This window comes from Acomys russatus, chromosome 23 (genome assembly GCF_903995435.1).
Source record: "Acomys russatus chromosome 23, mAcoRus1.1, whole genome shotgun sequence".
Classification (NCBI taxonomy): Eukaryota; Metazoa; Chordata; class Mammalia; order Rodentia; family Muridae; genus Acomys; species Acomys russatus.
The window spans coordinates 47489736-47505910 of record NC_067159.1 but is presented as its reverse complement, the minus strand read 5'-3'; the positions used below and the strand labels follow the sequence as shown (position 1 = coordinate 47505910).

The window sequence follows — 16175 nt, the reverse complement described above, 5'->3', positions numbered from 1 at the left end:
ATCGTCAGCCTGGGAAAAGATGAAAGTTCAAGATTTAAAATAAGTTTCTACTGAATGTGTGTTGCTTTTGCCCCCTTATAATTTGAACCTTAGTAAATCAAGGGTCATCATTGGATAGCTGAAGTCATCTATCTGTTTTCATCATTGGTATGGGAATTACCAGATGATGTCCTCAAGTTTGCCTGGATCTACAACACGTTCCACATCTCCATCTTATGACAGGAAACGGTGCCTCACTGACGAATCACCCAAAGATAGAAATCCCTCTCTTGCCTCTTATTTCAGTCAAGTGAAGCATCCAGAACATGCAGGTGGCACTCGCAACTCTTTGTCAAGGAATTTATTGTTTCCTTGGTAGAAGCCATTTCTTCCAAGAATGTAACTCTGTAAGACATCAGAGTCCAGAATTATAGGGCAGAAAAGAGACTTTCCCAGTGAAAACGTAAATATGGAGCTATAATCCAGTGATGGTAACATGCTTAGGCTTTTAATACTGGGTGTTTAATGATAGATTGTTCTCTAAACTTGATGGTTTCATGGTTGTGGTCAACCAGGTAGCTCTGGCAGACTTGTCATTGTTGTAAACATAATAGCCATAGCTTGGAAGAAAATACAGGAAGTGGCAAAGCCCTGCAAGAAACACTTCAGCATTGAATATCTAGGTTATTTTTATATAATAAAAGAATAATGATATAAAAACTCAGTATTGATTGAATCACAGAATGAGTCAGAAGTTAGATCCTGAATGGAAAGGGGTTTGGGGAATTTTTTAGTATTTTTGTTAAATGTTTTTTCACTGTATATGTGTTCAAGAGCAATATGGTTATATCAAAGTCTAAGCAATTGTAATTAATAAGGCATGTCATAGGTAAACTACTAGGCTTCGTTTCTCTTGAGTACTTAAGATAATGATAAGCCGTAGACGTTATTATCTTAACGTCAGTGAAAGAGAACAGTGAGCTCTGCCATCCCATCTCCATTCTGTAGTTCCCAAATCCATGTTTGTGGTTGAAGAAATAGCATTATTCCCAGTCCCTGGTAGGTTTCTTCCGTATGTGAGCTTTAAGATCTCAGAGCGTCGATGGCAAGAACCCATACTTTCTTAGCCATCTCTCTGGATCTTCTTGAGACAGACTCTCACTTGTGTAGCTTAGGCTGGCCTTAAACTATCTAATCATGCCTCCATTTCCTGCAGTTATGAGTATAGCCACCATACCCAGCCAGTTATCCAGCTTTAATTATTTCTTCATACGTTAGTGATTGTTCTCTCCCCATTTTTATACAACTATACTTTCCATGTGTGACTATAGCATTATCTAAAGTATTTCACTTGTATTTATTTATTTAAATTCCCTTCTCTCCAGGACCTAAGGGAAAGAATCATGCCTTATTGTATGAATCTCTATATAGCATGATGCTTACCAAATGACAGGCAAAGTCTGGAGTTTGAATTAAGTACCCTTAACTGGAAGATGTTTGGTGGCTCAAAATAAATATTCTGAAACTTAATGCTGAAGTACTCATACATAATCTGCAGTATTTACCTATGAAGTATAATGGAGTGTTTGATGATTAAATGTGGGCTAGTAGCATTGACCTAGGTGTAAAACTTCTAACTCTTGTAATATCTAATCGATGATATATATATGTGTGTCTATAGTTTTTATATAAAATATACATTTTTTTTCAGGCTAGGTATGGTGATTATATACTCTTAATTCTAGGAAATGGAGGCAGGAAAATACACAATTTAAGGCCACCCTGAGCTATATGGTGAGAGCCTATCTCAAAAAATAATATATGTGTGCATAAATTTGTATATTATACATATATCTTATGTATATAAGGTTTTTTTTTTTTTAAATTCTGACTAACTAATTTCAGGCTGGAAGAGAAAATTAGTATATAAAATGGCTACATTCTTCTTCCCTAGTGAAAATAGTAAGGAAATACAAGAAGATCTCAGGGAAGTTGATTCTATATGATCAACCAAGGTTGAGAACCTGAGTTCCAGGACCAAGATCCCATGGTGAAAGGAAAGAAAGGAGTTCTGGAAGTTGTCTTCAGCCTTGGGAAATCCTGAATGGATAGTTAGAAGAAAGTTTATGCACACAATACCTAAGTAGATAATTAGAAAAAGTTTATGCATACACTATAGCATACCTAGCCATAGTGCCACTCTAATCACTTTGCATGGCTACTGCACTCTGAGTACAGCCCTACAACCCTTGTTCTACATGCAGAGACATGGAGCTGGGAAAGGTTGACACACTTGAGGCACACAGACAGAGCTAGCCTAGAACTTGTGGTCAGAGTGGACAGAACATTCCTTTCAGGTGCCCTCCAGTGACAGCAGGAGAACACAGCAGAGATGAGAGAGAGACAGAAGCCATAGGCATCACCGAGTCATCTATTCTGATTTCCCTAGGTGCCACTAGCTGGCTTAGTATACAACTGGCCTATTCTCTTCTCTGTTGCTGTGATAAACACCATGACCAAAGCAGTCCTGGGGAGGAAAAGGTTCGTTTGCCTTACACTCCAGGTAACACTCCATCACCAGTGTGAGGAATAGATCATTCTGGTCCATTTTCAGTATGTGATGCATTTCGAGCTCATCAGAGTCTTAGAAAAGCAAAAGGCACCTGGCCTCCTTACCCCTAGGTGCCGCCTGCTTGTCTTAGAACTCCCCAAGTTGAGGAGCGGCAGAGGATCTTCTATGCAACTGAGCCCCTAGAATATTCATTAGCTAAGGCTTTGTATCCTGAACCAACAGCATGGGTAATTTGGGCAAGTGGTTATGCTAAATGAATTTGAGTTTGTGGGTCTCTAAAGTACAAGCTGATGAGAAAAAGTTGCACAAGATCAGGAACTTTACAAACTGCCATTGTCTTGCACTGATCTGCACAGCAGCCACTTTTGCCTTTCTCTGTGTTGATGTCTGTTTCTGCAGACTGGTATATTAAAAATGGCTTCATTTCCACTAGGAAAAAAAAAAAAAGCATTTCAGGCTTTCTTGGTGTCTTAGTTAACGTTTTATTGGTGTAAAGAAACATCATGACCAAGGCAACTCTTATAAAGGAAAACATTGAATTTGGGGCTGGCTTACAGTTTCAGAGGCTTAGTCTGTTATGGTGGGAAGCATGGCAGCATGCAGACAGACATGGTGCTGGAGGAGCTGAGAGTTCTACATCTTCATCTGCAGGCAGCAGAGGAGCTGTGCTGCAGCTGTGCAGCCTGTACACAGGCCAGAGAGAGCTTGAGCGGTTATATGACCTCAGAAGCCCGCCCCCACAGTGACAAGCTTCCTCCAATGAGGCCACACCTCCTATTAGTGTCACTGCCTATGGCCAAGCATTCAAACACATGAGTCTATGCGGGCCATGCCTGTTCAAACCATCACACTGATTTTAAATTAATTTTTAAGTTCAGTGTTTATTAATCCTTTATCATTGTTTTACTGACCATTGAAGTCTGTGTTTTGTCATTGTTATTCACCTGTGTTAGCAAAAGATATAAAGATGTTTTTCTGACATGTTCATATTATTTTTCTTAAATTGATTATGTAACCAAGTAAGTATTCTGTTTGAAATTTTTCTCTACTTAATGCTTTGATACAATCTGCAAACTTCTTTTGATTGACTTTCCTATGTAAGAATATTGGTGGTTTATTGATCTGTAGTTCATCTTTAATAATCTAACATTTCATTGTATTTTTAATTTAAACTTTTATTTGAGTGGTTTAATATGTAAATTGTATTCATATACATTCAAATTAGGCCTTGGTAATTTTATTCTTTTCATTGGCAGTTCCCAAGCATTTTCTCAGTTATAGCTAGCGTGACCTCTTCCCATCTCAGTTCCCTTCCTGAGTGCCTTAGCTTCCCTTCGCACCTGACAGAACGGGCAGTGTGAAGGAGAGGAAGTCCAGTTAACAGTGACAGCAGTTTCAATGGGTACAGTTAAAGTATTGTATAGTATCTGAAAACTCTTCAAAATCTAGCTACTTTTGAACACAGTGTTGGCTCTCCCAAGGCATCAGAGGAGTCCTGAAGTTTCATCTACAGCCAGTCTGCTAGCACCCATGTTGCTGTCTATGGGAAGCAGCCTCTCCTCCCGCTGGCCTCTTCTTTTTGCACTCCTCATGACTGCCACGGGGAGCACCCCCTCAGCTCTTGGACTCCTCTCTAGGCAGTGGCTGCTTTCTCCTCCATGCAGTGCTAGAGTCTAAATCACTGGTGGCTCCCAAAGCCGCCCTTTGAGCCCTGATGCCGGTGAGAGCTGATGAAGCTCCCGCTCCCTAAACACTGCTGCAGGCCTCATCCAACACCTCCCCCCCCATCAGCAGTTTTCTCTTGGACCCTTTATTCTGGCCTTCTTACGTGAACTGGCTGCTGTTGGCAGATCTAATTGTAAAATCTCCCAGTTTATCTCTAGGTTATTCCTTCTTTACCTGAGCTGTTAGCACCTGCTTGATTTTTGGGTTTTGGTTGCTTGGTTGGTTGGTTGGTTAGTTGGTTTGGCTTATTTTTTGTTTTGTTTTCAGATAAAAAAATAACTTGAACCACATTAATAACACGTCAGTGTCTTAGGCATCTGCTAATGCTTTTCAGTCTTAATTTTCACTTTGATATTGTACTGGATTGAACAAAAACTTACAGTGTTTGTGTGTTCTAGTGTAGGAATCAGGAATGCAAGGACATATTTGTTGTAAACAGTTGACTGCTATTTGAAGAAAAATACAGTGAACCTTATTAAACATTCTTAATATAAAAATAACTTTTCCTAATAGTGGTATGAAATTTTATAAAGAATTTTCCCTTGCTGTTACTTCTAATTGCTAGCAATCTTACCAGATAAAATATGTGAAATTGTGTAACATTGTAGTAATTCTCCAAGGAATTGTTTGGGAATTCAAATGTAATATTGAAATGATACAAAGGATATGGTAGAGCCATATTTTTCTTAGCATTGTATAAATAAGTTTTGGGAGCATGAAAAGATTAGTCTTCTGATAGGATGGTCTGTGTGGGAGTTTTATAACCTGATTTGTGTGTGTGAAATAATGTACTCGTAGCACGTCATCTGTATAAGGGTCTAAAATTGTGCATTTCATCTCTTGCCCAAGCTTACAGAAATGACAACAGAATAGGAAGGATAGCAGGCTACCAAGAAGAGTCTTGATGCCCTATGAGCATATACAGGGGGAGGAAATCCCCCTCAGTCACAGACATAGGGGAGGGGAGTAAGGGGAAAATGGGAGGGAGGGAGGAATGGGAGGATACAAGGGATGGGATAACCATTGAGATGTAATATGAATAAATTAATTTAAAAATTAAAAAAAAGAATTTGTATTTTTGAATTTCAATTCTACATAGCCCCATTGTGCCACCTTCTGGTAGACTCCATTTCTTATACTGCTGTGTCATCTATCTATTTATTCCTATCATAGTAGCAGTTTTTTATTTGGGGCTGGGATACTTCAGATGGGGTCAGTTAAGCTGTGACCTCATTCGCGTTGTGAGCTTCAAAGCCTCAGACTCTTATATGTTACTTAGTTATAAGATGTGCTAAAGGTTTTTGGAGGAGAATACATGGTGACACGTGGGCTACTTATCACACGGATTGCTCACAACTCCTTGTGGTGTTTCCACAGTTCCAAAGTTCCTTCAGCTGTTAACTGATATTAAAACTATGTCAAGTTTTTAGCAAATTTTAACAGTCCCAATTAAAAAATAACTTGGCAAGTAATGTAGAAATGAAAGTTAATAAAGCATTGCAAAATTCTAATAGGGAATCTAATGTTGGATGTGGTAATTTCTTGCTGGAACTTTAAAATAAAATGAGAGTGAAATCAGAAAAGCTTAGTGAGTTTTTATCCCTGTTTTTGTGGTACTTTTGCATGCTTTCATAGTTCCAAAGTATTTCCAAGTTTCTAAAAACATTTGGGGAAAGAAAAGTTAGGGGCTTAGCTTTGTGATGAGAGCCTATACCTAGCAAGTGGGTGGTCATAGCTTCAGTATGGGGCACAGAAGGAAGGAAGGGAGGAAACTTAGAAATATTGTTCATTTAAAATAAATACATTAAAAATAGTGGGGTATGCAGTACCCTAAAGCAGTTGGAAATATATTTGCTATACTGGGTACCAATAAATGCCCTTTAAGGACTGAGCAGATGGTTCACTCTATCAAGTCTGAGGACATGATTTCCATCTCCAGAATGAATACCAGAAAAAGAAAAAGCAGGACATGGGAGCAGATGCTTATAGTCCAGCCTGGAGAGACAGTTGGATCCCTGGGACTTCCTGCTGGCCAGCCAGCCTAGCCTGCTTGGACAGGCCACTGAGAGAAAGACTTGCCTGAAGATGGTACAGGGTTATTTCCATCACATATACACCAAGCATGTGCACACTCACACAAACACGCACTGCTTGCCAAATACCTGAGGCTTAAAGTTTGCCCTCAGGCACACTGTCAGCAGCTCTCCTGGTGCCTTATTTCACTTCAGGTGGTGCAACAGGAGTTTGGAGAGAGAACGTTTCTTTTCTCTTCTGTTTCTGGTGTTGAGAGAACCCCTCCACAGCAGTGTAGACAGCTGCCTAGGCCCATGGTCTTGGCTGTTGAGCAGCTAGATGAATTAGAGGTTTCTCACAACATGAAGGTCTTTAAAATGTTAATAATCTCTGTGTCTGCTATCGTCTGGAGTTTCAGATTGTATACTTTATTGTTCTCATACTAGGATCTCACTCTGCCAGTTTCCCTCACTCTGTTGTCTTTAAGTCATATCTGTTTTTTGTTCTTTCTGTAAATTACTGTGCTCTAATGATGCCAAGCAATACCCATTCTTCATCTCACCTTGCTGATGCTCATCACTCTGGCTGACTCTTCTCTGGACTTCATAGGAATAAACCTGCTTTCACATATATTCAGGTATTTGATTCAGTTCCTTTTAAATGTAAGAATGACCATTTCTTTGCTGACTGACACGTAGAGGCACACACATGGTACACATACATACATGTAGACAAACATACACATAAAATCTCTTTTTGAGACAGGCTATACAAATATATTCCTCTTAGAATGTAATTTTATATAAAATTCTTTGGCAGAAGAGAGTGTCAGAATTACAGACATTTGTGCAATGCCCTTGGGTGCTAGGACCTGAGTCCTTTACAAGTGCTTTAACCACTTGCCGTCTCTCGAGTCCATGTGTATAGCTTTCTGTTATGTAGTTCTGTGACAAAAGTGATGTAACTTGCTTGGATTTATTTAGAAAAGTGTATATAGTAATTCTACACTTAAATCATACTGAAATTTAGCTACTTTTAATTTTTATCAAATTACTGAAATAAAAACCTATGAGGTTGGCTTCTACTGTGGGTTAATAAGATGAGGGAAATTCGCATCACTCTGTCTCTCCCACCAGAACACATAGAGTAGCTATGGCAGCATTGAAGAGTAAATGACAGTAGCAGTCTGCATAGGAAAACCAAACCCTGGAAAGAAACAGGCATGGTGGTGAATTTCGTGGTTTTAAAATCTACACACACACACACACACACACACACACACACACACACACACAACAAACACACACACAGAGAGAGAGAGAGAGAGAGAGAGAGAGAGAGAGAGAGAGAGAGAGAGAGAGAGACAGACAGACTGCAGTTTATACTCTAAGCAACCTGGTCCTAGCACTGTATGGCGGGTTTCAACAAAAACTGCTCCAGAAGAAACCCTTTCTGAGAGAGCCTGAAAGGGAATTTCCTGCAGGAAGGAAACAGTGAAGAAAGTCTTGTGTGGCACTTTTCTCCTGACCCCACCTCATTCGAGGTGCATACTGAAACACTTGATTGAAATTTCCGTCTCAAGTAGCAGTGCACCCACGTCTAAATCATGGAGAATGGGCATAACCCAGGACTCCATGCAGTGTTACTGCCAACAATGGAAATACCTGTAAGAATCTATGAGTCAACATAAAATGTTGTGACATATGGCACCAGTGTCTATAAGGGAAAATGGCTGAGGATGGATCCAAGTTTGTATTGTTCTTGTGTCTGGTTAAGATCTGAAGTATATGCCTAAAATCCATGTGTTAAAAAGGCTTGTCCCTACTGTCACCTTATTGGGAGGTGAATGGATCACTAGCCTCTTGGGAAGTGATGGAAACTAGGAGTTGGAACCTTGTCAGAAGAATTAGGTCATTAGGGGGTTGCCTTTAAAGGGCAGTGTCGGGAGAAGGGGCTGTCTCTGACTTGGACTCTGTTGCCTGCTTTTTGATCACTTCTCCCTGGTGGGGCTGCCTCGCCAGGCCACACGGGATGTAGACGCACTCAGTCCTGATGGCACTTGATATGCTGCTATGGGTTGGGTTGGGTTCCCCTTATGTGAGGAGTAGGGGAGGGAGGATTAGGGAAGAGGGAGGGAGGATGGCACTGGGAGGAGAGGACAGAGGGCATATGATTAGGATGTAAAGGGAATAAATTTTTTAAATAAGTTAAAAATTCAAAGAAGGGTAAATGCCACTGACAGTTATATTTGACAAGTAAAAAATGCTTTTGACATTTGTATGTGAAGCATTCAGCATGAAAGACCATACCCCATGTTAAAACAACAACAACAAATTTAGGAGAAAGAATCATAAAATATTCTCTTACCAAATAGCATTAATTGAGAAATCAAAAATAAATGGGAAGTGTTGGAAATTACTCTATAATACTAAACAACTCATGATGAAAAAGAAAGCAAAAATGGAAAATATTTTGGCCTGACTGAAAATGAAGTTATATCAGAACTTCTCAGATGCGTAGACATCTTTGTTTAAATTTGTATAGAATAAGTATCTATATTAGACCAGAAAAATCTTGCATAGCAATCTAAATGTCCAGATTATAAAACAAGAGAACAATGACACCAGAGAATATAGAGAAATGAAATCAGAAACAAATAAAATAGAGTAAGAACCAAAATGGTGAAAGAGAATCAATGAAAACAAAAAGTAGATCTTTGAGGCCAGTGAGTTTAAGTTCTGTACCAAGTCTGATCTAGAAAAAGAAAGCACAAGTCACCAGCATCAGGAAGAAGAGAAGGAATACCTATCACTGGTGTCACATACGTAAGATCGGGAATACTCAAAACAACAACAACAAATTTGACTATTTCTTCAAAGACATAAAGTTCTAATTCTCATTCAAAGTAAAATGAACACCTTAGAAGCTGAGAAGTGGCGAATTGCTTTCTGATTAGCATAAGGATCTGGGTCTGGTTCCTAGTTGGGCATGAAACCGCATGCCTGTAATCCTAGTGTTAAGGAGGCAGACACAAGAGGATTGATCCCGTGGCCAGCCAGTCTACCACATTAGTGAGCTCCACATTCCAGGAAAGACCCAGCGTTAAAAAATAAGGTAGCCTTTATGTATACACACAGATATAGACAATTCAGTTGTACTCCATTGATTGAAAAAAAAACCGCACTGGTATTTGTGATGTCTGAACAAACACAATGTTTTCCTGGCCCACATAATTCTACAGGCATGTCTCGCCAGACTTGTATGGAAACAATGAGTCTCCTTTCTCAGAATCTCTTCTTGAAAATGGGAGGCATACGTCTCAGCTCATTTTATGAAGTCGCCTTATCCTGCTTCCAAAAACCTAAGGAAACATGAAAACAAAACTATTAAGCATTAAACAGTGTCTGTTATAATCATAGGCACCCCCAAAGGAATTATTAGTAAATTAAATCCAGCAGTAAATAAAAATATATGAGAGGTGTTTCTCCTGGGCTGGTTCAGAAATTTGAAACTAATCAGTGTAATCTAGTGTAAGAGACTAAGGAAGTGAAACATGATCACATCAAAGTTAATGTATCTTCAAATTATCACTAAAAACAGGAAAATTATCTCAATAAGGATCAGCTACCAACATTATATCTATAGTTAATATAGTAAGTGAAGAAAATTTGATTTTTCTTCCTAAGACTTAAAATAAGACAGAGGTGTCCTCTCTTCTCTTGTTGAACCCTCTCCCCCCTCCCCCGTGTGTGTGTGTGTGTGTGTGTGTGTGTGTGTGTGTTCATGTGTGAAAGCTGCTGTTACTTGTAATTCCATTTGAGTTGGAGCTGCAGTTGGCTCTCTCAGGCAGTAGATGCCAGTAGAGATCTTTTTCAGTAAGAATCAAATCCCCTGAGCACCTCCATACCAACAGCTTCCTAGTCACATTACCACAGACAAGTATTTAAAATTTTAAATATTCTATGATATACAAGGTCTTTTGAACAAAAGGAAACAGTTTTAGTAACAAAATAAATAAATACAAGCTTTCAAACAGCATTTTCAAGATACTCAGTTTGTGACGTTTACTCTTTTGCTATAATAACGTTAAATCTTCTGTGCTTTAGTTAAATGAATCCGAGTGTTCTTGTTTTGAAATGTGGGACTTTCTGTATTCATGCAGCATCAAACATGAGTCTGTCTAGATGTCTGTTAAAGATGGATACAGCCTAGCTGAAGTATTACTCTTAGTTGTGCTTGGCAGGGGCACACAACACCAAGGGTGTGTCATCTGGGGAGGCCCACGTTGCAGAGATGAACGACTGTAGCCGGTGACTGACAGGTGCTTGTGGAGATCTGCATTTGCACTATGAGGACAAAAGAATAAAGACGACAAACTTTGGTTGTAGATTATGAAAAGTCCACTAAAATTTCTTCTATTATTATCTTTACATAAATTACTTAGTGCTTACTAGTTTATTTACAAACATTATAAATCTGTTCTAATATTTGGTGATTTTACTTAGAATTCATACTTCACGTACATATTTTTTGATCTAGTAATAATATGCATTGTCCTCATGAATTTAAGTAATACAACAGGGATACAGCTGATAAACAGACAATATTAATATGACATGGTAAGGGCAGTGCAAACAGAATGGGTGTTTACTTTCCTAAGAGTTGTGTAGAAGTGCTGTACTGACAGGGTGACGTTTTTTGGTGACCATGACAATGAATAGAAGATAATGAATAGTCAAAGGAATTGAGGACTTTTATCCATTTTTTGCATACTGATTGCTCTGTGCTCTGGATGGGTTTAAACGCTTCAGGCTCCTTATCTGTCTGTTTTGTGTGAGATATTGCCAAGTGTTAATAGCTCACTGATTATCAACATTTGATGATTTTTAGAGAAAGCTACATATGTGAAGGTTGGTCGTTTAGGTCCTGTTGTGTGCCTGTCTCTCCTGGTTATGTTACAGCACACAGCATCCCTGCAGCGCTGTCACATGGCAGGCTCTCTGCTCACTGCCTCCCTGGCAGACTTGCTTGTGAACCTGCATGTGTGTTCCTCTAGTGTGACTACATTACTAGCCCTGCTTATTTTATGTACCGCTTTTTTTTTTATTTTATTAATTTATTCTTGTTACATCTCAATGTTTATCCCATCCCTTGTATCCTCCCATTCCTCCCCCCCCCCCATTTTCCCGTTATTCCCCTCCCCTATGACTGTTCCTGAGGGGGATTACCTCCCCCTGTATATTCTCATAGGGTATCAAATCTCTTCTTGGGAAACTGGGACAGAGGGGAGGGCATCCTATTAGGACTCTAAATGAGAGACGCATGGGAGAATAGCAAAATAAAAGGATCAAGAGGGTCCTAGAAATCTACAAGTTGAACAATATGATAGGCAGATTTGGGCCCAGGGGTCCCGCTCAAACTAAGGCACCAGCCAAGGACAATACAGGATGTACCGCTTTTGTTACCTATTTATTGCATTAAAATAGTTAACAGGAAATATGGACTAAGATATTTTTCAGAAATATTTTTAAAGGTCTGTCCCTTTCCCCTCTTTCTTTTATTTGAAACAGTACATTCCTAACACACATGGTGTCAAAAGGCAAATACTCAAAACCCTTGGCCACCCATATCTCGTCCTGCAGAGGACGTGAGAATTATTACTGTTGTAAGTGATGTTTCTAGGAGGCTATTAAACCAGAAGAAGGCTGATGCAGCCGTTGGGTGCTAGGAGTTTAACATCCATCAGCAAATGAAAGGACTTCTTTTCTCTCTAGGAAAACTTCTTGGTGTGGCTAACAGCCTATAATATTATAATTACGGTTACCATATAATTATCTTCTATAATTTAAATTTGCGGTTTTGTTCTTTTCAAATGTTAGAACTTTTTGAAAAATATTATTTATAGATGGGCACATATCCATAAATAAATTTGATAAGCAATACTGGTATGCTGATTCTGTCATTCCTGTATATATTAACTTTGAGTCAGTGAGTTAGCAATTTTGAGGTCTATGAAATTAGTTTAATTTTTTTCTTAGTTATATCATATGTTATCCATTGTTTTGTGAAAGAGTCTTGTCACATCTCTTCATACTAATTTTGATGAGAAGTTAACTGCTTATAAAGATGCATAAAGTCTGTATATCAGCTGACTTCCTGTAATTTAATTCTAGCATGCTAATACTTGGCCTCATTTGCATGCAGTTGTAATACATGTTTAACTAGTTTTCTATAGTTTCAAAAATACTTTTTATCCTTCTCTCTATATGAAGTTACTGTGCTTATTCACAGACATATTAATATCAGAACACTCAAACCTAGAGCCTTGAGCAGATACAGCACGTTTTAAAGTGTGCATCTCTAGCTGAGATGGGGAGTTTCGCTAAGAAAGGCTCGCTGGTGTGCTGTTTTATATTAACAGGAAACGGCAGCAGTAGTGGTTTGCAAGCCCTGTAGACAGGAAGTTTAACACATGCATAGCTCTTAACTTCTTGGTAGGAAGTTGAGCTCCTTCTGGAAACTTTTGTCCTTACTTTAAAGTGTAAATGCACATGAATGGCAGCTTACAAAGAACTGTCCTGTGTCCAGCACACGGGCACATCCACCGCCCTCCAAAAACTGGAAGGTTTTGCTAGCCGGCTGTTTCACAGGCACTCCAAAGGCACTACACATGACCAGAGAGCAGCTCTGGAGAGTGACAGCCTTCGGGTCTCTGAGCACACTGCCTCATGGGACAGATCAAGTAAGTGGTTTGGCTTTTTGTTTTGGTTTGGTTTTACGGATTTTTTGTTTTTAAGTGATACAATGTAATTAGCAGCTAAAGTACTTAAGAGTTTTATGATCAAACACAAAGAACCAGTTTTGTCTGCTTTGGGATTTGCACAAGGATGTTTTTTATTTTAAGATGGTGACAAATTCCATAAAAAATAAGTTGAGCTGAATCATGTATAGTTCTTTTTTTTTACTTATATGACTAACAAGGTCAAATATCAATTATGAAATATCAGTATTATGCTTACATAATTTCTGATATATGACACTATGGGGTTTTTTGTTGTTGTTCTAAGGTTTAAAAAACTGAACAAATAAAAACAATGATCTGTTTACTTTTAAATTTTTTTATAACTATACTTTGAAAGCAACAAGAAACATTTATTTAGTGACATTTTATTGCATTTGTCACCTGTTTTTTGTTTGTTTTGGGCTTTTTTTTTTTTTTTTTTTTTTTTTTTTTTTTTTTTTTTGTAATTTGTTTTGCTTTGTTTTGTTTTCTTTGAGACAGGGTTTCTCTGTGTATCCCTGGCTATCTTGAACTCACAGTGATCCACCTGCCTCTGCCTCCCAAGTGCTGGGATTAAAGCCTGTTTTTTTTTCTTTTAATACATATGTAAAAGTTATTTCAGTTCTTACAGAAAAGGTCTTCTAATAAAAGCAGATTAATAATTTATATAAAACCTTACATTTGTTGCATGATGGACATCAAAATCTTTCATACTTGCATTTTATATCATACACAAATATGACTATAGGTTAAACAAGCTGTGTACTGTTCTATTTACATTTCTTCAGGGCCTGTTAATGTGCAGATTTGCTATCTGGTTAAATGGATTTGTCGTCTTTGATGGCAAGAAGTTTAAGCAGCCGTGGTGCCTCCATTCCCCCACATTAACGTGGACCCTTCCCAAGAGGTGTGCACTGTGGTCAAGGGCAGCAGTTCCCCTTGGCTTCTTTGCCATTTCTGCTGCGTTTATTTGGTCATCAAATAGAACTAGAATTTGCCTCTTTGTATTCATGGATTCCAAAGCAGTTAAGGAAGAAACTCATTTTTAAAATAAAAATGTATGCGTAGATGGCTCTATAGAAGCCTAGGTTACTGTGTTGTACAGCAGGATTGATTTTTAACTCCTTGTACTCTATGGAGAAAATAAAAAGGTCATGTGTTTGTATAAAACTGTTTTCTTTCAACATATTCCCTCCTTCTCCCCCCCTCTTGTGTGTGTGTGTGTGTGTCTGTGGTGTGACTTGTGTTTTCACACAAGCATTCACACTGCAGCCCAGAATTCAAGGAAGTAGCCCCTCCTGCCTAACTTCCTGAGTACTGTTAAGCCTGCACCGTCATGCCCAGTTTCTCAAAAGATCTCAGTACAGGTGGTGGTGCATGCCTGTAATCCCAGCACTCAGGGAGGCAGAGGTAGGCAGATTGCTGTGAGTTAAAGGCCAGCCTGTTCGACAAAGCAAGTCCAGGACAGCTAAAGCTACACAGAGTAAAAAACAAATAAAACCCCAAAACACTCACTACTTTGAGTTAGTCTTCGCTACATAGGTTAACAGGTCAAGTGTCTCATGTCTGTCTAAGATCTTCAACTATGGAGAACTGGAATAACAACACAGTATTACAACTTGCTTTGTGACAAAATCTTCATGGCTCTGCTGCCTGTTCTGTAAATTACAATCTTCTAAACCCTTTTGGAGATACTTTTTGTGCTCTTTAAAGGTAGTTTTAATTTCAAACAAGGACACAATTGATTTTTTTGCTTTTGGAATACATATAATGGAATTCAATCATGGGACGTTATGTGTGAAGTAGACTGAACAGGCCATAAGCGTACAAGACCTGTATACTTTCAAAAACCTTGTTAAATGCGGTGATAGAGTACAGTTTAGTAACTCATGGTTCCTTTTAGAGAAACAGACTACAAACAACTGCTGCTTTTTTGTTTGTTTGTTTTCTGTATTGAAAAGAGAAAAGAAAAGACAATAGGATCGTGGCATACAAACACAACTGTGAGCCACGTAACTTTGTGAAAAATGACCTTGAATAAGAAATAGTTAAAGAGCAGCTGAAGTTCAGTAAGTGCTCTGCCACCCTCTTCTCCTTTTCATAGCCTCAAAATAGTCTACTGGGCGCCATGATTTCCTGTATAAGGAAGAACACAGTAAACATGCTCTCAGTCTGTTCATGCACAGAGGAGAAACTGCATTCCTGTCATTTCTGTCCTCTGCATTTATTTATTTTGTGTGATGGAAACAATTTGGATTCATTTGTGTATATGCTAAGGAACGCCTTTTTTAAAAATACTTGTTTGTGGGTGTGGGTGGAAATCTCAGTGTAGGAATCAGAGGACAACTTGAAGGAGTTGGTTCTTCCTTTCACATGTGTCTCCTGGGGATTGAACTCGGGTCATCGGCTTCGGGAACAACCTTTACCCTCTGAGCCATCTCACCAGACCAAAGAAGAGCTTTTGACAATAAGGAGTTTTCAGGCGAAACCCATTTCTGAAAGCTACTTCCGTGGGGTTTACTTGCGTGACTTATTTGACCAGAAAGGGGAAGGCTGTATCTCCTGATACACAGGGGAGCCTTATCCCAAAGTGCTATTTTAGGAAACAGTAACTAAGTGTGGAAATCACAGTTTAAAAATTAGGTTTATGGACTATTGAGTAAAGATTGAAAGCCAGGTGCAGTGGCACATACTTGTAATCCCACAAATCCAGGACAGCCAAAGCTACACAGAGAAACCCAGTCATGAAGGGGGGAAAAAGATTGAAGGCTAATTTAGGTAAACATCATTTTGTTTTTTGCAAAATTTTTTGTTGTAGTTGGTGGTGGGTATTTGGTTGGCTGGCTGGCTGGCTTGGCTTTGGTTTTGTGTGGCTTGGTTTGACTTTGGACTCAGATTATAGCCCAGGCTGGACTCCTCCTCCTTTCATCCTCCTGCTTCAACCTGAGGATGATGTCATGCCCCTGTCACCAGTGGCAGATACGAAATGTGATGAACTTTAATCAAAGTTTCTTTTTTTCAGGGGCATTATTTGTAGCAATAAATAGAGAGCATAGGCTACAGAGTTGTTTCTAGGGCTTTTACCTTTAGTGATCAATTAAGTAA

The 16175-nt window shown here is 38.9% G+C and overlaps 1 protein-coding gene across 2 annotated transcripts in view; it reads left to right on the top strand.

Moving 5' to 3' along the window:
- Prkacb (protein kinase cAMP-activated catalytic subunit beta) overlaps nucleotides 1-16175 on the top strand; it is an 88981-nt gene that overhangs the window by 18261 nt on the left and 54545 nt on the right. The window contains exon 1 of one of the 2 annotated variants that reach the window (XM_051165879.1): nucleotides 12726-13031. The exons of the other annotated variant lie outside the window; for it this stretch is intronic. Coding sequence (XP_051021836.1) covers nucleotides 12845-13031 — 187 coding nt within the window. The 5' untranslated portion in view covers nucleotides 12726-12844. Of the gene's footprint in view, nucleotides 1-12725; nucleotides 13032-16175 lie in introns of those variants that run through there. 2 annotated transcript variants of the gene reach the window in all.